At 38.7% G+C, this 27,823-nt stretch overlaps 1 protein-coding gene across 1 annotated transcript; it reads right to left on the reverse strand.

Moving 5' to 3' along the window:
• On the reverse strand, positions 1 to 27,630 carry LOC133523273 (alanine aminotransferase 1-like). The gene is made up of 10 exons (XM_061858764.1): positions 27,198 to 27,630; positions 13,544 to 13,633; positions 12,841 to 12,935; positions 9,592 to 9,782; positions 8,888 to 9,090; positions 8,233 to 8,355; positions 7,451 to 7,657; positions 6,869 to 7,012; positions 5,993 to 6,107; positions 1 to 335 (listed from the first exon to the last, which is right to left on the reverse strand). The coding sequence occupies exons 1-10, from the start codon at positions 27,309 to 27,311 to the stop codon at positions 184 to 186; spliced, it is 1,434 nt and encodes a 477-aa protein (XP_061714748.1). The 5' UTR covers positions 27,312 to 27,630; the 3' UTR covers positions 1 to 183.
• Between the last annotated feature and the right edge of the window lie 193 nt (positions 27,631 to 27,823).

The raw sequence follows: 27,823 nt of genomic DNA on the forward strand, positions 1-27,823 counted from the left end.
TTAAATATACATATATATTTTATTTTTATAGTAGTGCAATACTCTCGGTAAGCACTGGTGAAGTGGAAGAACTACTGATGATTAAAATACCATAAAATTATGGCATTTTAATCTGTGAAGTCGAACATATTGTTAAAGGTCATATAATTCAGAACTCCCATTCGCAATGTTTAACCCTCACTCTTATCCCTCATACTCCTTGAGGAACCTGGCGTGGAAGTTGGTGATCTGCTCCATCATGTAGTTAAACTCCTCACGAGGATGCAGGATGGTCGTACGGAAGTGCAGCGTGCCTTCGGCTTGCCCGAATCCTGAGCCTGGTACTACGCAGACGCCTGTAACATTTATAAAGATCATAAAATATGTATGAACATGTACCTATAGACAATAAGAGCAAAAATAGACTACAAAACTAGCGCTGGTCTTCCGTAAGGTCCATTCGGTGATGCCAACTTATGATAAAGTATTGGATGTGTGAGAAAAAAAAACAAAGGTGGGTAAAATTTCTAATTCAGTTATCCCTCGTATACTCGAGTTCAAATTATTAAGTGTCGTATTAAGTGACAAATAAATATGTACAGGGCCTTATTGACCATACAATAAAGTAGCGTGTTCTTTTTTTTCTACGCGAAGTTCTCTTTAAATCAAAATATAATGGTATTATCATAATAGTTCTAATATTTCCAATTAATTCATTGGGTATGAATCTTGACCACCCTCTACCATCTGCTGGGTTATGAAATGAAGTGATAGTAAGGGCCGGTACAGACGGACTGCAACTAGACTGCAACTTGTATGGGAACTGCACGTCGACGTTGCAGTTGGAGTGCAGTCGGCATGCAGTTCCCATACAAGTTGCAGTCGAGTTGCAGTCTGTGAAAATGAAATGAAAATGAAAATGAAAATGATTTTATTTCATAACTGTTGGGTACACATGTGACCATCAAGGTTGGGTCTTCCTAGTAGGTAAGAAATACCTGTGTCAGGAAGTCCCGCTCCTCCATAATAAACAATGGTTGTTTGTAACAATCGTAACTATCTGATTAATAATCTATAACTTAAAAACTAGAAGTACTCATTACGACGACAGAGCAGTTGTAGTAATAATAATAGCCTTACGGCTAAATAGGAACCTGTAGTTGGGTGCGTCTGTGTGTGTGTGTGTGTGTGTGTGTGTGTGTGTGTGTGTGTGTGTGTGTGTGTGTGTGTGTGTGTGTGTGTTTGCGCGCGCGTATGTGTCTGCGTGTGTGCATGTAAATGTTTAACTAATGTTACAATTTCATTTTATGTTATGTACTTGCTTAATTAAAGAATATTATACAGAATTACACAGTTTGTTTTATTTAGCATAGATTTACAAATTAGTTAAGGGCAAGATTAAGTAGAAGTTCAGTGTCTTCATAACTAAGTATTTTCAACCATTCCACTACGGATTTTTTACAATTATGTATTCTCTGTTCGTATATATTAATTTTTACATTTAATTTGTTGTAAAGGTAAGCGGATTGTGTCTTGTACTGCCTTTTAGCAAACAAGGATTTATATGTTGTGAGTGGGGCAACAATGTTCATTCTTCTTCTTGAAGGCTGCGTAGGAGTGAATTTTAGCGTTTGGTGTAATTTTAGTATTGTACGGAGGACATACAGCCTTCGCATAGATAATAGGCCACTAGTCTGATACAGTTCATTTGTGGGAAACCTGTATGGCCTGAAGTACATTACTTTTAATAAACATCGTTGCCCCCTCTCCACTTCCAAGAATTTGGATTTGGTTGCGCCGCCCCAGACAGTAATGCAGTAGGACATGATGGATTCCGCTAGTGTTGTGTAAAGTTGGTCAAGAAGGGTCTTGTTGGCAACATGTCTTAGCATTTTAAATATCCATACAAGCTTTCTTATCCTACAGTTCACAAACTCAATATGTGGATGCCATGAGAGGCGCTGGTCTAATAAGACCCCAAGGTATTTTGTGGAACTAACCCTCTCAATATCCTTACAGTTACATAATATACTATTGGTACGTGAACAGGTGTGTATTTTGAGGTTTAAGTTGATCTGTGGTTGCGTGCTATTGTACCTAGAAAAACATACGTAGTTTGTTTTATTGACATTTAATGTTAGAAGGTTTGATTTCAACCAGGAGGATATCTTGCTAAGTCCTGCATTAGCACTCTCGAACACCGCCTCCCAAGAGTCCCCATCGAAGACGATGACAGTATCATCAGCATAAGCCTGGATGCTACCATGGTTAATATTTTGGGTAATCAAGTCGTTAATATAAATTAAAAATAATGTGGGTCCCAAAATACTTCCCTGGGGGACACCAAAAGTGATGGTAACTTCGTTACTTACATAATTACCCACTTTGGTTTTTTGAGTGCGACCCTGTAGGTAGTCACTCAGCAAACTGAGGGGGACTCCCCTGATGCCAACAAGCTCCATCTTGTGTACAAGTGTTGAGAGAGAGACGGTGTCAAAAGCCTTCTTTAAATCAAGAAATACAGCCAGACATTTTTTTCCAGATTCTAATTTGTCAACAATTAAATTTGTAAGTGATAGAATCGCATCTTCTGTCGATTTAGATCGCCTAAAGCCAAATTGTAAGTCAGAAATGAGGTTAAATTTTTCTAAATATGTTATTAATCTATTATTAATTAGCTTCTCAATTATTTTAGAAATAGCTGGGAGTACAGATATGGGCCTGTAGTTGTTGACGTCGTCTCTCTCTCCACCCTTGTACACAGGGGAGACAATAGATTGTTTAAGTGGGCCGGGGAAGATACCAGTGTTAAAACAGAGATTAGCTAAGTGACTAATAACAGGGGCAACATTGTTATTTAGTAGTTTGAGAAATTTAGTGGGTATGCTGTCCCAACCAGGAGCACTTTCCGATTTTAGGCTCATGATGATGGCGAGCACTTCGTAAGGGTCAGTGTCCAATAAGACAAAGGATGAAGTCATAGACAGGGGCTGGTCTAGACATATCAGATTATCAGCTGAGTTATTCGTGTTGTTGATATCCTCCGCAAGTTTTTTGCCGATCTCGGCGAAGAAGTTGTTTACAGATGTAACAGAATCGGTTGGGGATAGATTGATATTAAGTAGTTCTGTATTCGTATTTTTTGTAGACTTATAGTTAGTTATCTTTTTTATTGTTTTCCAAAGATTTTTAGAGTTTTTAGCTGCACTAGTCAATTGTTCTCTTTCGTACTTGCGTTTTAGCTTTTTTAACAAGTTATTGCAGAAGTTGCGGTATCGTTTAAACGTTACCTTCAGGATGTCATTATGTGGTTCGTTACGAGCTTTTAGTTGTAACTTATTTCGGTTTTTAATACATCGCAAGATGCCTGGGGTGATCCATGGCTTGATAACGCGTTGGTTTCTTGGTATCGGCTTAGTAGTTTTGCTCTCATCCAGAGATTGTTTCATTTTACTAATCAGCTGCTGTACAACGTAATAAGGATCGTTACTTAAAAATAGAAGCTCAATGTTTTTATCTAATAGATTTTTAATGGCTTTCTCGTAATTGATAGTTACCATATTCCTAGGAGCAAAGTCAGTCAATTTATCAGTCGTTAGGGCTAAGAATATAGTAAGATGGTCAGTTATAGAGGTGTTGAGGATAGCTATATGGGCGGTGGTTTTATGAGTATCTATTTTTAACATAAAGTGGTCTAGACAGTTTGTTAGTCGTGTAGGTATGGTGTGTCCGGGAAGGATACCATGTATGGATAACATATTGAGGTAGTATTGTCTATTTAGGTTTTCGTGAGTTGGTTCCCTGTCTCGAGGAATGAGGTTAATATTAAGATCTCCTGTAATAATAATGTTGTTAAATGATTTTAGCGTTTCAAGGTGATTATTTAGCGAATTAATGAAAAGTTGAGCGTTTAGGTTAGAGGGTGAGCGATATATACCAAGAATTACAGTGTTTTGTATAGTAATTTGGATACAAGTTGAGTGGTCAATTTTAATTTCCTCAGTTTTTGCATTTAAGTGAGATTTAACATAAGCTACCACTCCATCGTTCTGGTTTAGATTATTTATAGTGGATTGAGAAATATAGTTATCCAGATGGGGAATAGGCTTATACGCACATATGCGACATTCTGTAAGTATTATAATATCAAGGTCTACTTCAAGGGCCGTTAAGGTAAGTACCAAATCATCAAAATTCCCATATACGCTTCTGATATTTTGCGAAGCAACCGTTAGTTTAAGATTCGTCGAGGGCACATGGGATTTTAGGTCATTTACGTGACATTGAAAAGAAACCGCAACCTCTGTGTCATCAATTTCTTTTAAAATATTTTGATTACAATTCATAATTAAAGTTGATTAAGTACCTATGCGTGGGGTAGCTTTACAGGGGAAGTGTTGATTAATATATATATTATAGCAAGTAATATTGAATAACAGTGATTATAGTTAGATGAAAGTATTTGTGGTGATATTACGAATAAAATAGTGTGTAGACCGATAGTTAGGAACTTTATCGATGTTGCGTAACGTTTGTGTTTGTGTTTGAAGTTGAGTGTGTGTGGATTGAATGAGTAAAAATTGAGTGTGGGGAGTTGCGCGATATTAGTGTGTAAGGTTGTGATTGAACTTGCAATATAAAGTAACATCATTAAATATATGTAAAGGGTAAACAATGTGTAATCTTTCAGGACATGAGAGGGGTTATTTTTTATGCTAGTATAAATGTATAAACTAATTTCACTTACATAATATAGTCAAGTTTGATTCAAAAGCTGCGTAACTTGTGCGTCACTAGTCACCTGGATTATTGGCGAGTTTTCATCCTTCCTAATATAAACGTTGCCATACGCCGTCCAGCAAAAGTTGTATAATTTCTGTCGCTTTAGCTCGCGGGCCAGGAAGTAAAGGCGGGCAGCCTTCGGAGTCAACTGCTCGGAGACGTAGATAGGTGTTTCCCTCGATGTACAGAGTCCCAGGTGTTTGGCGCGCAATTTTTCAGAGTGTTTAGAATTGTACATTTTGCACATCTTCAGGGTGTCATTTTTTATGATAGTTGAGGAGGTCTCAACTACAATGGGGGCGGCCTGGGAGCCGCTTGGTTTCGCGCGGGTCCTGTAAACGTCCTTAATGTCCGCCCGGGTCATTGGACATTCTATGGTTTTTGAGAGGTTCAAAACAAGCTCGACGAGGTCCGATTTGGTCTCCGGGCCATTTTTTGGGACATTTTTAATTTCGTAATTAGATTTACGACTATTTTTTAGGACCTCCTCCACCTTATCCTCCAGGATAATGATTTGTTTTTTATCTTCTGCAGATTGCTTTTCAAGACACTCGATTTTTTTATTTAACTCAGTATTCTGCGCCGTTAAATATTCGAGCGAACTCTCTATACTTCGATTCGTTGCTTGAATCTCTTTGAGTGTGTCCGAATTTTTACGAATCTCTGTAAGTTGGTCTTTCATCATGGATGCCATCATAGATCTCATCTCTTCCTTAAATTGAGCCATCTCAGAACCAAAATCGTCTGTGTGTTTTCGTTTGAATCGCGTAGTAACGTAACTGGTATGTGACGTCGATTTTTCATGTTCTCCTTGTAAGTCTAGATCGGACTCCGATTGAGTCTTTGTGAGCGGCGAGTCTCCAGGCATCGTACCAGGGGATAATAAGATCGAGGAGGTTAGCCGATATACTTGCGCGGGCGCTAGAGGATGACGTCAGCGGGCGGGGCTTCGCGGCGCACGCGCAGCCAATCACGTAGCGGGGGCGGGGTCAGCGATAACGCTCTCGCGCACACTCACAGGTACCAGGCGGTCAGAAGTTCCTAGTAGTTAGTTGATTTGTTGAAGCTCTTACCGTAGTATGCGCTCCTATTTTTAGGTCCGAATTGTTTCGTCGCGAAATTCAATTAATTTAATTTAATAAAAATTGTGTAAGGTTATAGAAGCACGTCCACACCTATCGGCGGTCCGGGGGAAGAGTCTGTACCGGCCCCAATACTCGTATGTTCATACCTGTTTCTTCGAGTAGACGTAAGCAGTAGAATTCATCAGGCGTCGTCCCATGTGCTCGCGCCAATGCCGCCGCGCGCGCTGGTACCGAAAACTTCGGAAACGCGAACATCGATGCCTAGAAACGAGTTTTTTGTCAAATAGTACATCATACAACTAGGACATGCCACCCATTTTATCCAAAGCAATTTATCCTCGATCCGTTATAGGTCGAAGATAAAATGGGGCATTTATGCCCGACTTATATACTCTGTGTTTCACTTCGATTACGAGGAAAATACAAATAAATATTCAATGTTTTAGATTATTTTACCGAATTTATTCGAGACTAAAGAAAATAGTATTCGGCGCGCTCCCCACCGGCCGCCAGCTGCAGCAGTGGCAGTTTGTATGGCAGATTTTGGACTTAATTGCTAAGTAAATAAAAGTAATAAGTATATGATTTTATTTTAAGCATAATAAGCAATAAGTAGTTTTTTTAACAAGCAGATACGTCTGCGAGCGATACTCCAAATTTTATATTAAAGGAAAAAATGGAAAAGTTACGTTTCCGGGCAGGACTTGAACCCGCAACCTCCGCAAATGCGTTTGCTCTTAACCAATTGAGCTACGGAAGCCTACCATTTCCATTCCTTCCCTTATGTATACACGCCTTTGGGGTGGTGTAAAGCGACATCTACCGAAAGATGATTACATCTTTTTAACGGCATCGGAGTCTCAAATTGTATTGAAAATTCACCAGAAACAATGTGCTAACCCATACTAAACTTTTCATTTTGTTGCTTTAAATTATATAGGCTACTATTAAAATAGTTGGATCAGGTTCTTCTTTTAAATTATTGATCAGTTCATTCCATGCACACAGTCAAGAATACTTACGTCAATAGGATTACAGGAGAATGTAGGGATTGCGTTGAGCTTCTGATACGCAGTAGCGGTGCGTTCGCAAAGCGTTCGCCGAACCGTTGCGAGCTCGCGCGCGAACTGTTCGTAGGACGGCTCACCGGGCGCTGGCGGTTTCATCTGATAAAAAATGCATACGTTATGATTAACAAATGGAAGCTTCCAGTCTATCATCGATTTCAGACTATAGTGCTTTTCAGAAATATTGAGACTAAAGTCGCTTGCGATTTCCTGATTTTGGAATTAAGTTAAACATAAATTAAGGTTATCTGCATTTAAAGAACAAGTTACACCGAGCTGCAAAAGTATGCACCCAGTTGACATCCGAGTGTTTAATTAAATGACTGATAATTGATAAACATAAAATTAGAAGCTTGCAATAAAATCAAGAGCACACGACAGCATTCGAGCTTCCAAAAATCATTGTTGATCTATGGAAGTCCGCTACCTAAATACCTATTGCTATGCCTTTACTAAATAGACCAAACGGCATCATCGCAAAATGGAATAGTCCTTCATTGGGGACAGTAGGTCAACCCATTTTCTCTTATTACTTACAACACAGTCAAGCACACACTGCCCTAACAAATTAGGACACTGCGCCACAGCTCTCGTCGCCTCAAACGCTCTTCGCGCAATATCTGTCAGTCTTGGAATTTCCACCAATCCGGCGCGGGCGCCGCACTCCGCCGCCCAGCCCTTGGATGCTGTTATGAAGCTGGCTAGTTCCATTGAGGAGTATGGAGCACCCATTTCATGCATCACCTGATAAATGATCATTAGAGTAAATTAAATTAAGAAAAGCAGTGCCTATTGAGAACCATCAAAAATAGAAAAGGAAACATGTTGGGGCACTCGAAGGAGAAATAGAGGAAAGCCAAGTAGGGTCTACATAGATCAAGTGAAGGAAAAAGTAAACGTCGTGTCGTACAAGGCTGTCAAGGAAGAGGCCAACGAAAGACATGCTTGCAGTTTGCTTCACCGACACGAGCGCAGCTCTTAAATTTATGATGATGAATTGAAGTATATCATTAGAGCTGCAAGCGTATTATGGATGGCTTAAATGATATGATAAAATAACTTTCACTTTTGAACACCGCGCGATTAAAAGTGACAGACATCATTTTATCACGCTGTCAAAACAAGACCAACCATCGTATCCGTACTACGTAATACTTGCACTCGTATTTCATGATATGCCAGCAGAAATTGTTAGAACTGCGGGCTTTATACATGAACAGATCTTCGAAATTTATTATAGGTATGGAGAAATTTTATACTACGCTTCCTTTAATTTTTGTGGTTTTCTAGACAAATAGGTATTACCTATTGCTACTGACCTTTTTGAAGGACAAAAATGGCTTCGAGACGATATTTTCCTGATAGACTTCATCGGCTAACAGGAAAAGTCGCCGCCGATGTGCGAACCTGATGATTTCTTCCATGTTTTCTCGTGTTAGCACCTGGGATAAACATTTTTTTTTATTTACCTTACTACGCTCATACCAACTGTGTATATAAAAGTTGGGATCGGAAATATGTTGAATCCTCAACGGAAGGAAGGAACGACCTTGGGAGTTTAACATATTATTGATCCAGCTCTTAAAAATTGAGGCTAATTTTCTCTTATGCCGTAATTTTAGTAAATGGCAGACTGTAGTCTTTTTCGTCACTTTCCATCAATCATAAGGCCTTTGATTAATTGCATAAATGGAGGCCGAAATTCATGTCCTTCCACAATATTATTTACCTGGCCAGTGGGGTTCCCAGGATTAATAACAACCAACACTCTAACAGCACTGCAATTGTTAGCTTCAGTCCAGCTGCGTTCCAGCTCATCGGCCATCAACGACCAGCCATGGGACTCGTCAAGTTAGTAGTGGGCTTGCTGGATGCCCAGCTCTGATAGGGTCCCGGAGAGGACGGGTATTGGGGGATTGGAATCATTACTGCTGGAAAGAAGTTTTCTTTATATCTTTAGGCAATATTATTTACCTGGCCAGTGGGGTTTCCAGGATTAATAACAACCAACGCTCTAACAGCACTGCTCTTGCCAGCTTCCATCCAGCTTCGTTCCAGCTCATCGGCCATCAACGCCCAGCCGTGGGACTCGTCAAGGTAGTAGTGGGCTTGCTGGATGCCCAGCTCTGATAGGGTCCCAGAGAATACGGGGTATTGGGGGATTGGGATCATTACCGCTAGAAAGAAAATACAATATTAAGTAGTATAGTATGATTTTTGCCGTTGGGGCCTAGCCAATCGTACAGAGACGAACGCCATTATTTCTATTAACGATTGCCATCTTGGTTAGGCCCCCAGTGCATAAATAGCTTGATAAGTGATACATAATAAAAGAAACAAATCATAGGGATAATTAAGCATTGTTAAATAAATAATAGTATTTTCATATAATTGAGTAATATACATAGAAGAATAAAAAGAGTCACAACGATTTTGAATCAAGAATGAATGAATTATTAATTCACATGATAACCAAGGATCGGCAATAAAGATTAAAATATCTTCCTAAGACCCTCCATACAAAAAAGTTAGTTGAATTAGAAATTAATAGTGACGAAGTATGGTTTAATTTATTTTGTTGCAAAATGAAACGAAATAGAAGAAATACATACAACTCTATTCCAATTTAAGATGGTTTAAATTATTAACGTATTTAGTACACGGGTATATTCTCTCACCTGACGGCTTTCCATCCACATCACCACCAAACAACGACAATACTGCTTTAATGAGATCACTGGCACCAGAACCCAAGTATATCTGTTCAGGATAGGCTGGCACTCCATCACGATTTGACAAATATTGTGCTGCGCGCCGACGAACGACTAGCAGGCCTTGGGATGGAGAATATGCACCAACTGAGCCGTTCCTGGAAGACAATAAAATTATTTAAGTAAAAGAGCAGTTTAAAGGAGACGAAAATAGTTTAGACGTCCATATAACTGGACCCGGGTACGTCCTTAAACTACGTCCAAAAGAGAGGTATGGGCACTGTGAATTTCATCTCGCTTTGTGTGGTAGGGCACAGCCAGTGGATGTCATTCCAGATCTAGAGCAGAGCCCAACTGGGGAAGTACCTCCACCTTACAGAAAACAGCAGCCAAATAACACTAGACCCTACTCATAGTGTTGTGTTCCTGTCGGTGAGTAAGGTTGCCATGCTGAAATTAAAGAATTCGTACGCGGGCAAAATATGTATGAGGTAATAATAATGCAAATTACTAAGTCAGGTAAATTAAACGAATAGTCTACTTTGGAGCGCTTTTTAGTCTGTTTTTTAGTTGTTGAAAACCACTTAAAACTTAAGAATGGAACTTAAAATGCTTAGCTGAAATACTTTTTTACGTAATAAGACGAACTAACCTAAGGACCTCTTTAGTCTGTGATAGGTACAGTCGCCATCAGATATATCGGAGCGGCCAAGGCGGTCACAAATATCAGAACACGCCTCTATTGTTAAGGCGTTAAAGTGCTTGTTCAGATATTTGTGAACACCGTGGCCGCTCCGATATATCTGACGGTGACAGTACCTAGCTTAGAATTGTGTCAAGTTTAAACTTTCAGAACCCCTAGTGTACATTTATTCGATAACGTAACGTGACGTACGCGTTTGCGTTAAGTCTAATTTTACAGACCGCTCAAATATTGTCGCCGCAGAATTTAATATCAATTCGAAGTCTACTAGTGAAGGACGAAACATCTAATCGATCAAGTTTGGCTACTTTAAGAATTTAAGTAAGTACAGTCAGCATCAGCGGATGAAACAACGCCCCAAAAGTATCTGATATTTCGGATAACTTTTCCAAATATAGATAAATCTCTAAAATTCACGTTCACAAGTATATCTTTTACCAACCACCTATACCTTTAACCATCACGTTTTGTTGCTGTTATAGAATGGTAGATACTTTTGACACCTTGTTTGATTCGCTACTTTTGATGCTGACTGTACCTGCCTTACCAAAATCAGTTCATATTTCTAATAGTTTTTAATATGTTTACGTCCAAAACAGATGCGCTCTTATTGTTCTTAATTACATTATCGTTCAGCGCGAGATTAGCAGTGCGTGATCCTTTTTGTATTCCAAGTTTTTCGCGTTTTTTGCGCAAATGCGTTTATAATTGCGTTTTTGCACGCACGTGTTTCGCACAATGTTCAAACAGGAAACAGGAAACGCCATCGGCCAAAATTCGTTTAGAGGGAATTATATTAGAAATATCTTTAGGCAATGTCTTGCGGAAGATCTGATTTTATTGTAAACACATAAATTGAGACAATATGACATTCATCAAAATTACTCGAGCGAGAATTACGAGGATGCCATTTCGACGTTTAAAATCTTAACGTGATTAGTTAAAGATAATTATTATACAATTTGCAGTGGATCTCGCATGTACAGTCGCCATCAGATATATCTGAGCGGCCAGGGCGTTCACAAATATCTGAACACACCTATAGAGTTGTGACAATAGTGTTAAGGCATTAGAGTGCGTGTTCATATATTTTTGAACACCTCGGTCGCTCCGATATATCTGATGGCGACTGTACCAATAAACGCAAGCAAAAATCACCGCAAATTGTGTCAAGCTTTCATCATAGGTATCATAATAAGAAATCAACTTGATATTTGTAATCTCTGAATGGGTATATACCCATTAACATAACAACAGATCATTATTTGTGCCACCATTCTCAACAATAAGACGCTATTTCCATACAGCTTCAATTTGTAATCGACCTTATCGACAACCGACAATGTGGTACCTTTTCGTTGAAAACGTCACATTTAGACGTTTGTTCCGAAATACTTTGTGGACCTAGTTTTGTAAAGATGCAGTAAATTATCATGTCTGTCACATATAATTTACATAGAAGTACAGGATGTCCACCTACATTATCAAAAAAATGAGGCAATAGGGTTGTTTCCAATTTTTTGAAACGCTTGTATTACGTTATATATTAACTAAAAGTTGCCCTAAAATTCAACTTTTATACTAAAAACGGCTTTTCATATGTTAAATTGACAAAATATATTTTGACAGATGCTTTCACGCCCAAAACGCTCTTTGAAAATTGTGTGACGTCACAGTTTACGGTTTGACACATAACTACATACACACGTAGAAGATACCAACTGTCAACTGACATTTGTCATTTGTTGTTTATCGCCTAACTGTCAACAGTGTCAATCCGAGAGTTGTGACGTCATCAGAATCTTCAAAGACGTTTCGAGTTTGGTCACGTGACGTGTGCCAAAAGATATTTTAAATTCAATATTTACAAAAATATGGTCATTACAGGTCCCCTAAAAGTAGTTTAACATGTTCTTATAATCCAAAAGAATTTATTGGGATACAATTCTGCCCTAAGATTTGTAGATGGAAACAACCCTATTCAAATGCTTCAATAATCAAATGATCCAGACATACCTATGTATCTTATCTTTTGTCCGTCAAATCTGTATGGCAGATTTGTCTGTGGAATGAACATGAATTAGGGACAAGTCTTTTGACAGATCTCCGGCAGAAAAATCTGAACCGACGTCCCGCAATCTAGACCGGGCCGGGGCCGAGCCGGAGCTTCCGACACTTCGTTTCCCATGGAACGCACCACGTGGTCACCGATTAGCCGTCATACAAAATGACGTGTCTGATGCTCCGGCCCGACCCCGGCCTGGTCTATCATGAGTCATCCTTTAGTCCGTCAGCCTCATCTGCCAAATAGATTTAACAAACATCTTTACGTATAAGTAAAGATGTGTTGTTGATTTACAATGTTGTTTAAAAAGCGGCTGCATTGTGGTGGTTTTAAGGTTCAAACTAGATACATGTGACATGTTTTGGTAATGTAGGACGATCGACCACCTCAATGTAGGTAAGCGTCTTCAAGTTTCACGATATATCCCTAGGTATTAGTTTTAACTTACGTGCAATCAGCCAACAGTTCTCTGGCTCTTGCTTTCACGTCATCAGGAATATCTTGACTGGAAAGCATCTGAGGACAGGCGACTAGCGCTTGCACCTGTATGGGAAACATTCATTCGTTAAGGTTAAGGCATTGTCTCAAATTCTTTGTCAAAAGGGCAGTCTGGTGTCCACCCCGCAACCTAGTTAAGTAATCACAAAAATTGGCGAGCAACTAGTTTTTATGAAAACGACTGTCATATTGTGACCCTTTCCAACACAAAGGGGAAACTACCTAGGCTTAGTTACCCCTCATGGTCGCGAGGTAATTTTTTTGAATACTATGTCTTTGGCAATCGAGCATACGGCCTGCCTGATGCTAAGCAGTCTCCGTGCCTATGGACGCCTGCAACTTCGGAGGAGTTACATGCGCGTTGCCGACCCTAACACTCTGCACCCTTGTTGAGCTCTAATATGCCAGTACTTTTCATTAGATCGCTTTCATAAAAACTACAGACTGCTGGATTATGTTGCCGAATGGACTGGCTGGCTTCCTACTCCTAGCGGGTGGTAGCCCTAGAGCTTGGCCAATGAGACATTTTAATCTGTCATTTCATTTCTTTAATTGTGACAAGACTCGCTGGCTAGGCTAGAAATTAGATGAGGTATAAACAAATAAAGCAGTGCTAATAGAAGACGAATGAACGCTTAGAATCCTTTACTGACCTGACGAATGAAGGTGAAAGGGGCTTGGCCAAGCGCATGACAGTCTCCTATGTTGGCGCGCACTACTCGATCGAAAGGTTTCTTCACGCCCTGGAAACAGAGAATAGATTTATATAGAGTAGGAGTTGTAATATGAAAATTGTGGAATGAACTGTCGCCTGCGGTATTTCCAAACGGATACGATCTTCAATCCTTCAAGGAAAGAATGTACTCCCATCTTAAAGGCCGACAACGCACTTACAACCCCTATGGTCTTGCAAGTGTCCATGGGCCATGGTAATCGCTTACCATCAGGCGATTCGTCTGCTTGGTTGCCTTTTTTATCATTAAAAAAACTACTTATTTTGAGAGTTTGAAGATAACATAATTTTACTATTTTTACTGCAACATAAACGTATAAAAGGTTTAAAAATGTCAAATGCCGTTCTAGAATTTATTTCTCTGTACATAATATGTTTAGTTCATATATACTAAGTTGTAAATAGTAAGGGAACTATTTACAACTTCTTCTTCAACTTTAGTATGGCGTCATCGTTTCGAGCGATGGCGCAATAACCTTTAGGTTATGCCTGGTAAGATGGCGCCACTTTTTTATATTTAACAAATTTACCACATATCAATGGAAGAATGCGGATCAAAGTCGAATGACGCTCTAAAATTTTTAAACATGTGTCGGAAGATGGCAGTAAATGTACTGCGGCTACAAACTTTTCTTTGACCTCTATTTCAAATTCGCTTTGCCCATACTAAATATATTTAGGTGTTTCTGCTTGATACTCGTAGACAATTAATATACTGATATATACTAATGGTACCTGTAGAAATAGAGCGCCAACTGGACCGCCAGAACCGACTTTTCCCTCTCCCTTTTTAGGGGTAGCTTAAGAGAAGAGGGCATTAAATCAACTAAATACCTACCAAGGAACAATCGAGCCAAGCAACGTCGCCTGAGACAATAGTGCAAGTGCATAGTGCTCCATACATTTCTGCATTTAAGAGTACGCAGCAAGCTCGGCCGCATTTCACATTCCCATACAAACGGAGACTCGTTCTCATTTTAAAACTACATGTTGGTTTGTATTGAAACTTTGCACATACTATGCCATGAGGTATATTTATGCCTGTAATTAGTTTTGTATGAAAAATTTCAATTCGCTGTATTTTTTTAACTACGCTATCTGAAGCTACATAAACTAATTACAGGCATAGATATCCTATTGCAAGTACTAAGTTTCAGAGCAATCTAGCTAGTCGTTTTAAAACTTCCACTATCACGTGGGTTTATGCCCAAGCGATCGACTTGTACAAATCTTTTTAGCTATGTCACCAGCCTTACAGAGGCTGTCGATGGTGGTTATCAAATAGACGCGGTTTACATTGACTTTTCTAAAGCTTTTGATAAGATTAATCACAAAATCTTAATTCATAAATTGCACAATTTTGGCATTGCAGGTAGTTTACTTAACTGGTGGCAATCTTACCTTCAAAACCTTCCTTCAAAATCTTACCTTCTTATGTTCAACTGTGGCAATAGAAGGCACTCAGTCTGACTATTATATTGCACTCTCCGGTATACCACAGGGGTCTAATTTGGGACCATTATTTTTTAACATATTTATTAACGACATTACCTATGAATTTAATTTTGAATTTGACGACCGGTCTAGCCTAGTGGATAGTGACCCTGCCTACGACGCCGATGGTCCCGGGTTCAAGTCCTGGTAAGGGCATTTATTCGTGTGACGAGCATGGATATTTGTTCCTGAGTCATGGGTGTTTTCCTATGTATTTAAGTATTTATAAATGTTATTATATTATATATATCGTTGTCTAAGTACCCTCTACACTAGCCTTATTGAGCTTACTGTGGGACTTAGTCATTTTGTGTAATAATGTCTTATAATATTTGCTGATTGCGGATGTTTTAAAATTGGTCCGGGTAGTAAAAAATCAATCTGACGTCCATCTGTTACAAGAGGATGTAGATGTGTTGGTAATATGGTGTAAGACTAACAAAATGCTGCTTAACCCCACTAAATGTTACCACATAAAATTTAGTCGGAAACGAAACCCTATACCATCAGAGTACATTATTTTTAACGAAACTTTGCAAGAGGTCAATGAAATAAAAGATTTGGGCGTCATAATGGACAGCAGACTACGCTTTGTGAGTCAGATAGATAAGACAATAAATGCTGCCTTTAAATCTCTAGGGTTTGTGTTAAGATGTGCTAGGGAGTTTAAAGAATGTTCTCAACAATGGTGACCCTTTTTAATTGTTTTGTAAGGAGTAAATTAGAATACTGTAGCGTTGTCTGGAATTCTACTTACAAAATACATATTGAAAGGATTAAACGATTGCAAAAAAAGGTTTACTAGACATCTTGCTTATCGCTGTGGAACAGGCAGCCAAGCATATAACGCTAGACTTAAACAATTTAAACTAATTTCTCTTAGTAGTAGGCGTACTATGCTAGACCTAATGTTCTTGTACAAACTTCTAAACGACAAGATTGACTACATGCATATGGTTAATCAGATAAGGCTGTGCCTTACTCTATGTGCGTCTTAGTCGAACTAACCTATTGGCTCACTCTCCTTTGCCTCGCTTGGCTCGTATACAACAAGCATGCTAATAATGTCCCTTCTTTAGATGTGTTTCACGACAGTGAAGCCTCATTTAAAAACAAATTATTATCTGTTGACAACCTCAGCTATCTCGGCTAACTTAGATACTTTTGTGTGAAAATTTTATTGTTAGTATTAAGTAGGTGTTTTGTTAATTAGTATAATTTGTACTTATTTATATTACGCTCTTATTCTGAATCTTAACTTAAATAATTTAATTTAATTTTAATTTAATTTTCATTTATTGAGAATAATAATAATTGATTGATAATGTATGCAGTGATTGTCCTTAAGTGCGGGATCAATTATAAATGTGCTCTTTTAGTATGTGAATTGTATCTTTATTTTATTTTTTATTTTATTTCTTGGGAAAACTTACAGCTAATGTAACAAAATAGGTTTCGAAATAAAAACAGTAAGCCAATTACAAGTTTCCACAGGTAGACAATAATGTAAAATAATCTTCTGTTGGTGATCCTAACAAAAAAATAATGAAAGCGTAACTACGTTTGTATGGAGAACCGAGATTGCTGCGGACTCTTAACTACTTCCTTTAGTATCAAATGCAATGTCAAGGCAAAGTTAATTCGAAGCTAATTCTAGTTTTGCTAATTAAGTTAACGAATTCTATCTCATAAAATATTTTTAGCTTGTTCTTTATGAAGGTCAATGTCAGGTCAAAGTCAGGTAATATAATGTCATCGAAGAAAACTGCATAACATCATGATATGTTATTTACCTACAGCTAAAAATCTACACTTTTTATAAGGTTTCCATTAATAAGCTTTTTATTTAACTTGCTCTGTTAGTATAATTATGTATGGAATCACAAAACGGGATGCATATTCTCTGCTCAGCAACTTAGAAAAAACAAGAGCAATCGATTGGTGGAAATTCGTCAAAGGACAAAAACACTCGAAAGCTCTAATCAAAGGGTTCAACAACAAATTTGCTAAGGAGCTCTTAGAGCTCAAAAGACACAAAACCTGCGCGGTGACCAGAATATTGACTGGACACTGTAAGTTGAACAAACACATGTTTCAAATTGGGAAGAAACAAGACGCGACATGCAGGTTCTGCCATGAGTCAGAGGAGACTGCAATGCACATTCTCTGCTCCTGTGGACCACTAATGTCAAAAAGAAGTACCCACTTAGGGCGGCACGTACTGCAACCCTATGAGGTACAGAACATTACGGCCCAAAGAATCTGGAATTTCCTGGATTCAACGGGCATCAGTAATGAACTTTAAAGGGCTGTCACAATAGATCACTACCTGGTCGACGTGGCACTCAAAGGCCCAAAAACCACAATAATAATAATAGTATATGTATAAGACAGTACCACCATTTGGCGTTGAAACTCTAGCTCCATGGGGTCCCAGCGCGAACGAGTTTTTTGCAGAAATCGCGAAGCGTCTGGTTGACGTAACTGGTGACCGAAGAGCTGGCGGCTTCCTCACACAATGTATCAGTATTGCGATACAACGAGGATATGCCGACAGCATCCTTGGTACAATGCTTCAAGGGGCTATTCTAGATTTAAGCTAGTTACCTCTGTATAATATATCCATTACTTATGTATATTGTTATTATAAATAACAATAACTAGACGACCGGTTTGGCCTAGTGGGTAGTGACCCTGCCTACGAAGCTGATGGTCCCGGGTTCAAATCCTGGTAAGGGCATTTATTCGTGTGATGAGCATGGATATTTGTTCCTGAGTCATGGGTGTTTTATATGTATTTAAGTATTTATAAATATTTATATATTATATATATCGTTGTCTAAGTACCCTCAACACAAGCCTTATTAAGCTTACTGCGGGACTTGGTCAATTTGTGTAATAATGTCCTATAATATTATTTATTTATTATTTATAACACATTACAAATTACGTTACATGTAATGCAAAAGGTACACTAAAAAACTGAACCAACTGTCGCGACCTGCGCCTACGGTAATAATTCAGTAGAACGTGACCCCCCCCCCCCTCCCTCGTAGGGGTGGGGAGTGCACAAACAGCGCAATAAATCTGCCTTATAGCCAACAACTAACATAACTTACGCACTAGCGTGGGGAGCACAGCATATCGGGGAAGATGAGTCAACTCGATAATGTTTACTGGCTACTTAAACTTTCGTATGTGGTCTATGATGGTATTAAGTAAAATCGAACTAGGTCGAGGTGTATAAAGCAAAACAAATATTTAAAAATGCAAGATGGTGATTAAAATAAGTCAGAAAGAGACACTTTTGAGACAAAATGTATTGCAATGGTGAAAAACAACACCAAAATTAGGAGCGCTGTCAAGCCATTTACGTCAGTCGCAAAAAGCGGCAAATTAAAAAAAAATTGGCGCGAAGGGTTATCATCCCATAGAAAATCTGAATGTCCACTGACAAAGTGGTTTGACCTACTATAATATTATATGTATCGTACTGAGAGTATAGAAATATGATAGAATGGTCATGATAATTAATCCGAGCGTTGATAAAAAACGCCAAACTTAAATAATGTATGGAAGTGGTCACGTGAGTTTTTCGTACTGTCTGTCATGCTGATACATTTTTTCTTTTCGTTAGGCGTATCGTATGTCGATGTACGAATACGATTGTCATTTAGGCGTTTCTCTCACACTATTATTAGTGTGACTTTCCGATATATCATAAACATATTGTTATCATTTGTTATGATTCCTGTGTATCTGTTTGTTAATAAACAAAACTATATTAATCTGTGAGCTGTAGACCTCGCATTAAGCTTAAAAAAATGGAAAATAGACGCTATTGACTTTAAGTTCTTTATGCAAATTTCAGCATTTTGCAAAAAATCCAAAAATTGGATTTCCAAAAAAACTATTTAATCATAGAATCTGGTTACAAAATTTCACGAGAATCGGTTAAGAATTGCGACCAGTAGAGTAGAACATGCGGACACGAAAGCAAAATGCCCGAGTTCAAACGGAGGTCTTCGCTGACGCTGCGGTCAGTGAAAACATTGCAATAATTCAACTTCCTGAATAGTTAACGCCATTTTTCTTGAGTTATAACTCTGTGTCTTTAGATATTTAAAAAAAGGTAAACAACATCTACCCTCAAATGGCTCCTTAAGCCAGTTGAGGGTAGATGAAAACATTACATGATCAAATAATGTAGGTTTAAAGTCAGGTCGTTCAGTAACAGATCCAGGCGGTTTTGTATTTGGTTGGTTAACTAATAAATATTATAACTACCCGAAAATGTACAAATTGTTTGTTTACTTTTATTTAAATACCTAAAGATACAGAGTAAAGTTGAGCTATCTGTTTCAACCTTGTTGTTCTTCTATAAGTGAGAAATCTTTATTAGTGGGAATAAATTATCTTTTGCAATCCCACTTACCCAGGAGGATAAGTCGATAATTTCTTCGGTTTGTTGGCCACTATTTTTGGTTCTTCGTATTTATTGTTTTTTACAAGTTTTTATTTAACTTGCCCTGTTAGTACATGTGTATGTTTGTTAGTGTAGGTCAAATCTTAGATACTAAATTTGACCCACTTCCCGATTTCCGATTGAGCTGAAGTATGCAGATGTAAGTCGGATGACAATACAAATATTATGGTACCATCGAGCTGATCTAACGATGGAGACAGGAGGTGGCCTTAGGAACTTTGTGATGAAACAAAGCAACCTTATTGTGTTTGGAGTTTTTCAAATTTTCTCGATGAGTATTAGTTGCCTTTGTGACAAGAAAAGTACAGCCAGCGAGAAAAGTTTGTATCAAAAAAATTTTTTTTTTAAAACTTGATTTTTATATATCATATCAAATACGCAGAGTCGCTTAACTGGAAAGCGATAATCGCAGCCTATGAGCGCCTGCAACCATATATATATTGCCGATCCTTTAAAAAATTTCGAAGACCTTTTTAGGGTTCCGTAGCCAAATGGCAAAAAACGGAACCCTTATAGATTCGTCATGTCCGTCTGTCTGTCCGATTATGTCACAGCCGCTTTTTTGAAGAATCCCGTTCTATCTCCATCTACGACATCCCCAATTTTTACATTTTGTGTGGGAGGTACTCTAACAAAAACATTTTTAACTTTTTGTTTTACCATTCTGCATAATTCAAGTATCCCTGGCAAATTACAGCTTTCTAAGACTAATGATAACGGAGCAAAGCCGCGGACGGCCTGACAGACGGACATGGCGAACCGCGAAACTATAAGGGTTTCTAGATGACTACGAAACCCTAAACATGAATGTACAGGAATACAAGAATATTTTGTCCTAGAAAAGGACGGAATTATCCTCCTCCATGCAACGTGATTTATTCGTACTTGATTCGAAAACAATGAGGCAGCCGCCCCATTCGCTAGTTATTGTCAAAAATATGTTTTTATTGCCTCCCAGCGTCAGAATGGCCGCAAGTTCTTTCGCTATCTGCCCCATCACGCGAGATAATGCTACTTCTCTGCTCTACACATAACAACCGTATGTTACAATCGAAAATACATACAATTACGTGCCGTATTATCACGCAATAAAGTACAATATTTCAATATTTTCCAATATCACATACGGTTTCTACACATGGTTCTGTTATTCTATAACTAAATAGACGTATCTTATTATGGAGTTTCATATGGATGTAGGACTTTTTAATACATGGCGGTTGTGGGTACATACAAGAAGATAGTAATTATGAATATTTCGAATGCTTGTTTGTATAGACCGCGAGCCAGGATCAGATTTCCATGACCAACCGTCTACCGGGCGAAAACTCGTATAGTGGTTGACGGCTATGTACGAACGTATGAACTATCGTGATCGTCAGCTGCCGCTCCGTTGGTGGGTTGAGGAATGGCAGCCATCGGAACACGTAAAAAAAATTGACATCGTCTTCCGTTTGATACTTTGTCCGATTATAGTTTAGATGCTATTGTTAATTAAAAAATCGTTAGCCAGTTGTATCGCGGTGGTAAGAACATCAACTGGTCGCATGAACATGTAAAAATAAGCGCTTTACCTTTTTGAGATAGTAATAACAAAATCATGAAACTTTGCATGTCGCATTCCATCAGGCGTTTCAAATAAATTGCGTACAATTAACCATACTATTCTTTAATGCGTATTTCCGGACAGATAGGGTTGGTGTCTCTGAATTGCTAATAAGTAATAAAACGATTTCTTCTAGGCAAGCGCGTTCCATTGTACAGTCGCCATCAGATATATCGGAGCGGCCAAAGTGCTCACAAATATCTGATCACGCCTCTATTGTCAAGGCGTAGGCGTTAGAGTGCGTGTTCAAATATTTTTGAGAACCTCGGCCGCGCGGATATATTTGATGGTGATTGTACCTACTCACAGACTGTAAGTCCATGTAGCTCCATCCAGCTCCATTGTCATCCCATTTACATAATGATGTATACAAAATTTCAGCTCAATCAGAAATCGGGAAGTGGGTCAAATTGAGCTTCCAAAATTTGACCCACACTAACAATAAAAGCTTGTAAATTTGGGCATTGAAGTCCATTTTTCAAAAATGTAATTAAACGAAACTATCATAAGTATGTCTATCTATAATGTAATAATAATGTAGGCTATGGATGTATAGTTTGTCCACAGAAAAGACCTTGACCTTACTTAAAAACTAACAAAGTTTTTCTAAGAACCTCTAGTGTAAATGTATTCGGTAGCGTGACGTGTCACGTGGGATTTAGAAACAGCGCGCCAAGCGGGACGTTTTGGCAACTCAAAATCCCACACACAATGAGACTAAACGCAAACGCGTACGTCACATCACGCTATGGCATTATAAACTAGGGGTACAGAATCTAACGTAGTCGACGGTCAAGTGCAATTATTGAATACGCTTTGCTTCATTGGCATGGTGTATAAAATGTATTAAATATAACTGCTATTATAAACTTGTACAATGCATCAAAGATAGTCTTGGTTATGACTTTTACGGGTAGTTATGATAACTTTTACAAATACTTTTAAGAGAGGTATGGGCATTGTGAATGTCATCCAGCGTAGTGTGGTAGGGCACAGCACAGCGGATGTCATTCCAGATCTAGAGCAGAGCCCAACTGGGGAAGTACCTCCACCTTACAGAAAACCGCAGCCAAATAACACTAGACCATAGGGTCTTAGTATAGACTCATAGTGTTGTGTGCCTTCCTGTGAGTATGGTTGCCAGAGCTCAACAAGGGCGACAACCTCTGGAATTGCAGGCATACATAGGCTACGGATACTGCTTACCATCAGGCGGCCCGTATGTTTGTTTGCCACCGACGTAGTATTAAAAAATAATACTTTCGAGCAAATACTGTATCACTCACTGCTAATGTATTCATACTTTCGTAGTTTTCGTAGCTATCCGATCCCAGCGTCTTCCCGCTTTGTAGAGGAAAGCGACTATAAAAATACAGAACCCGCCAAGCGGGTTGCCGGCATTCAATGTGTTAATAAACTTTCGATTTCTCATGCTCAGAAAGTGGGTCGTTGTTTTTCTAAAAAGTGTGCAGGTAATGATTCGTTTCTGCTCTAGAGCACTGTACTTTCAAAGCACGTTTTTTTCTCTTTTTTAGTATAAGCAATTAAATTTTTGGTTTTAAATGGATTTGTTCCATAAACAACGATATTTTTATTAAATTGTTACTTGAAAAGTACCCTCAAGAAATACTACTAAAGTTTATACTTAGCCGTGTAATGAAAAGTAGAGTGTTTAACTCGGGTGAAAGGCATCATTTCAGCCTCGAACTATTGGCGCTCTCGCTACGTTCGAGTGCCAAACCACCTCGACAGAGACGGGTGCCTTTCATCCCTTGATTAACAATCTACTTTGCATCTCCAAAGACTACGACTACAACCTAAACCCACTTATTTAGGGATTCTTGTGCCCAGTACTGGGACTTAAAATGATGCAGTACCAAGGTTTCGAAAGGATGCCATTTGATCTCTAAGAAAGTAAGTTTCTATTTAGTTCTAAGAAAACTCTTAGAACTAAATAGAAACTTACTTTCTTAAAGGTATACAATAACATACATTAAACTCCCAGCTCTTAAGAAAATAAACCTTATAACATATTAACGAAAAACACCATTACCTTAATGGGGTGCAGGGACAGAAAAGTCCCGAAAGGGTGCCTTTACCTTTAATACGATTCTGTTTTACCGATTTGATATGGTTTTCATAGGCGAACAAACGCATGTTTCAAATTGGAAATAATCAAATCGGCATGCAGATTCTGCCAGGAGTCAGAGACTCCAATGCATATTATCTGTTCCTGCGGACACCTAAAGGCGTCCGACTCGTCATTTTCTATGACCGCTGATCGGTGATCACTTTCCATAGAAAACGAAGCGCCGGGAGCTAGGCTTGAGTCTGTCGGGACCGAAAAACTAAAAGGAATGAAATCCCACCACGGACCGAAAGGAACTAGTTCATCTTAAGCGCTCTGAATCGGTCTCGGTCCTTTAGTTCAGTAGTCGGTACGTCGGTACCTAGTAATAAATAGTCTATAGCGGTGTTTCTCTCGCACACAAGATAACGGCAGCCACGGACCGCATCGATTTAGCTAGCTCCTTCCTTTCCTTCAGATCTCGAGATTTGCTCCTGAACTAAAGGAACTAAAAGAGCGAGCTAGTTCCTTTGACCGATTGGGCGAGATCGGGGCGCTCTTTTTAAAGACAGAGCGGGCACAACTCTACCGGGAGCTGCGGCCCGGTCTAATGTGAATCATCCTTAATGTCAAAAAGAAGTAGGTACTTAGGCCAACACACATACCCACGATACGACGTCGTCTCACGTTGCGGGGTCGTGCAACGTTACGGCGTTGTATCGCGGGGCCAACACACATACCCACGATACGACGTCGTCTCACACGTTGCGGCGTCGTGCAACGTTACGGCGTTGTGTCGCGGGGCCATCACACATACCCACGGTACGTTGTATCGTGGGTATGTGTGTTGGCCCTTAGTTTGGCACGTTTTGCAAGTTTAACAGGTACAGAACATTACAGAATCGATGGGTATTAGTAATGAACTAATGAATCAATATAGCAAGTAATGAAATCAATAGATAGTTGCTTTGTCGACGTGGCATTCATAAAGGCCCACAAATTACAATGGTCAAAGAGAGAACAGGGGGGCTAGCCAAGGTTCCAATGGAAATCTATTTATTTAAACAAATAAATTACAAGTAAGAAAATAAAAACTTAATACTTAAAGATATTAAAAACGAAATTGAATACTAACATTAAAACGAATAATTACCCCTTACATTTCATTAAAACTATCAAAAGGGTATCTACGTGTAGGCTTCGGCCCCCAAAGGTCCGGAACATCGTCGTTCCGTGATGGGACGACATACAAAACTAATAAAGTTCCCCCTAGGCAAAATGCCCGCCACGCAGGCGGAATTTCCACGCTTGATTGTAATGGCCAATCTTTGCGCGAGAAAGCCGACCGCGCGATTGTCACCTATGGTCTCCCTCAAAAGTTTTCTGAGTGCCTTTTGGAGCCTCCGTGCCCTTCCCACGATAATAATAATGCATTTTGACATGAGTGTGCTGCACCAATCACCGTAAGCCGACAACGCTGCCGGTTGGTGCGTGCGAAATGAAAATTGTGCGCGAGATGCACCACCACCAATCCCCAAGCCGATCGTCAAGATCGTGTCAAAACAAATACAAAACCGTAAAAAGTGGCTTAATCTGAATTGGGCTCTAGGACGATGAAAAAAATTCAACGACTTAATGCATACAAACGTTTTTCCAATACGTTTATTTTTATAATTCAAGTACCTTTCGGATTCGGGGTAAATGCGCTTGAATTTGAAAAGGGCTCGCACGAAATTCAACGAACGATTCGCTTAGGGTCAGGTGGGGTGAATATAAGATGACGAGCATTTTCTGAGATAAAAGAGAAATGAATGGAATTTAAAATAAAAACACTGAGAATTCTTATTGGATTTGTACAATAGTACAAAGTATTCTGCATTTTAAAGGTTAATTTAAGATTCAATTTTCTATATATTTCATCACGATTTTTTATTTACAGCCGGCTGTAAATAAACAGACAGATAGACAGACAGACGGACGAGCCTATAGGGTTCCGTTTGTGACTCTTCGAATACGGTACCCTTAAAACCGCCGTAGAGCAGCCCTATAGTTACGGAACCCTAAACTGAGCCCAGTTTGCGTCTCAGTAATTATAAACTCTTAAACAAATGATATGATATATACTTTTTCACCACACCAACTGGTAAAGGCCCTCTTGATTGTTCAAAAACTAATGAGAAAGTTGCATTTTATCCACATGTGGGGCAAAGTAATCAGATGCAAATTTTGAGTTGTTTCCTTATGTTAGCTGGTGGCATTAACTTTTAAATGATGATTTTGAATGAAGAATTTTTTATTACGTTCATTTGGATTGATTTGGTATGAGTTTTTTGGCATTTCATAGTTAGTATTTTCCTCGCGTTGGTGTAGTGAAAATTTCTGTGTTTCATTCGGAGGCAAAGTTTGTTTAACCCTCCTGCCTTGAAACCTCGCAACGCTCAAGATTCTACTTCTCGAACCACTCACTACGCTTGTGGTTCAAATTTGTAATCTTTCACTTGTTCAGGTATCAATATTAGCTCGAGCGGTAAATCAACAACTTTGCCCCCTTGTAAAACAAATAACTATTTATTAATACTACTAATAAGTCCCTAATTTTTTTTTTTTTTATATGGGCCCCAACCCTGAAATAAACGTATATTTAATTTATTTATTAAAGAATCTTTATAAATCAATTTTAAAAAATGTCTTAAAGTGTGTCGACTTTAAAAAATTGGCAATCAGGTCCCTGGATCCAAACATATATTCCATAGTCCCGCGATATTTTTAAAATATCTTTCCACCGGCAAACTTAACCAAAACTAAGAAACGGAAAAGGCCTCTAGGGCATCTAAATCTGGAACTCTCTCCGGAACTGTCCCAGTTTAGGTGACACCCGGAAAGTGGTCAAGTATACAAGTTTCACTTATTGTGCCAAGGGAAATCAACGGAAATTTTATAAAAATAGTTTCTATAACAGTGTCCTCCCCAAAATGTCCTGAATTTTAAAAGTTTTTGATTTTGCCAACCTTAAGTTTTAGTCGTAACGTAAACTGGGCTGGAGAGTTGGAGAGGAAAACATTATACAATTGAGTAGCTACCACGAAACTAGTTTTTCAATTAATGAAGTTTTTTGTTAAAACGGGAAAAATACCACATGACGAGAAGTGTAATGGCCATCCAGGAGGGAAATGAGGTTCACGCCGACCTCCCGCGACTTGGAATCCGACCATTAAAAAGGACTTGAAATTGGTGGAAGTAGATACCGAGACAATACAAAACCGTACATTGTGGCGTAAACGTACAAGGAGGGCTGACCCCAAATGATTTGGGACATACAGCCAGGAAGAAGAAGTTAAAACGGAAAAAAGGGAAACTAATAACTTTCTCGGGACTTAAACTCGCGACCTATTCAAGTCAAACTCAAATCATAGTCTTCCATTTTTTTTGTACTTAAATTAATTAAGAAGCCAGTCTATTTTCCTTTCCTTAAGTCAGATAGACTTTTAATAGGGAGTATTAATACACAATAGATTTCAAGCTTTTTTACTCAAATACAACGCCATTCTAAAACAAACTAAATATAAAATAAGTTTTTAGCAAAAATTATATTTTTGGTACAAGCTTTAATCGCTGACTGTACTTTCCACAGGATACTAATACTCATCGAAACAATTCTAAAAACCCCAAACACAATTAGGTTGCGTTGTTTTATCACAGAGTTCCTATGGCCACCTTGGTTATTCCCACTAGTTAGCACCAAGTTGTTACCAGTGGTAACTAAAGGGAATTTTTTTCCCACCTTTTACCACTGGTAACTTCTGGGATAAAAAATCCCATTAGTTACCACCAACTCGGTTTGGTGGTAACTACTGGGAATCATAGAAATAATTAAATGGCTAAAAATCTCCTAAATGTTTTTTTATGCCCAATGCACCTACCTTTTCAAGTTCCTTTTCGATTTGCGCGGCCCTCGCCACAATAGGACCCCGCACCGCATACTGTATGTTCAGAAGGTTCTGATTTATATGCTCCAAAATAGACTCCAACTTCATGTTGCCACTTTCAACTTTAACCGTATAATGCACTCCTAGAACGATGTAGTAATGTTTTATTGAAACTACTATCGTGTCCAGCTGATTATCAATAGTTTTTATGCATAAATACAACACAAGCGATTCCAATGCTTACCAGCAAGAGAATAGAGTCTGTATTAAGTTGAAGTTTTGAATATGTGCCCCGTGAATCTGAGTCCGGTGATTCCCTATAATTTTCCTTATGATACCACGACCACGAATCTGTGGTCAAATTTTAGTTTATCTTGTACCGCGAAATTCTAAGGTGATAATTCGGTGATAATGAAAATATTAGATCACTAACACGTTTACATCTTAAGAGTCACATTAACATAGCCGAGCTGCCGCCATTTAATTATTTATTTTATTTATTTCATTTTTAAGAAAAAACTTAAGTGGTAAGTATACATATTTTTTCGCCAAACTGTGGACAGTTTGTTGGCGAATAGTAACGCTCTTATTTCAAACGACATTCTGAATAGGAAATGCCA

Source organism: Cydia pomonella, chromosome 12, assembly GCF_033807575.1.
Source record: "Cydia pomonella isolate Wapato2018A chromosome 12, ilCydPomo1, whole genome shotgun sequence".
Lineage (NCBI taxonomy): Eukaryota > Metazoa > Arthropoda > Insecta > Lepidoptera > Tortricidae > Cydia > Cydia pomonella.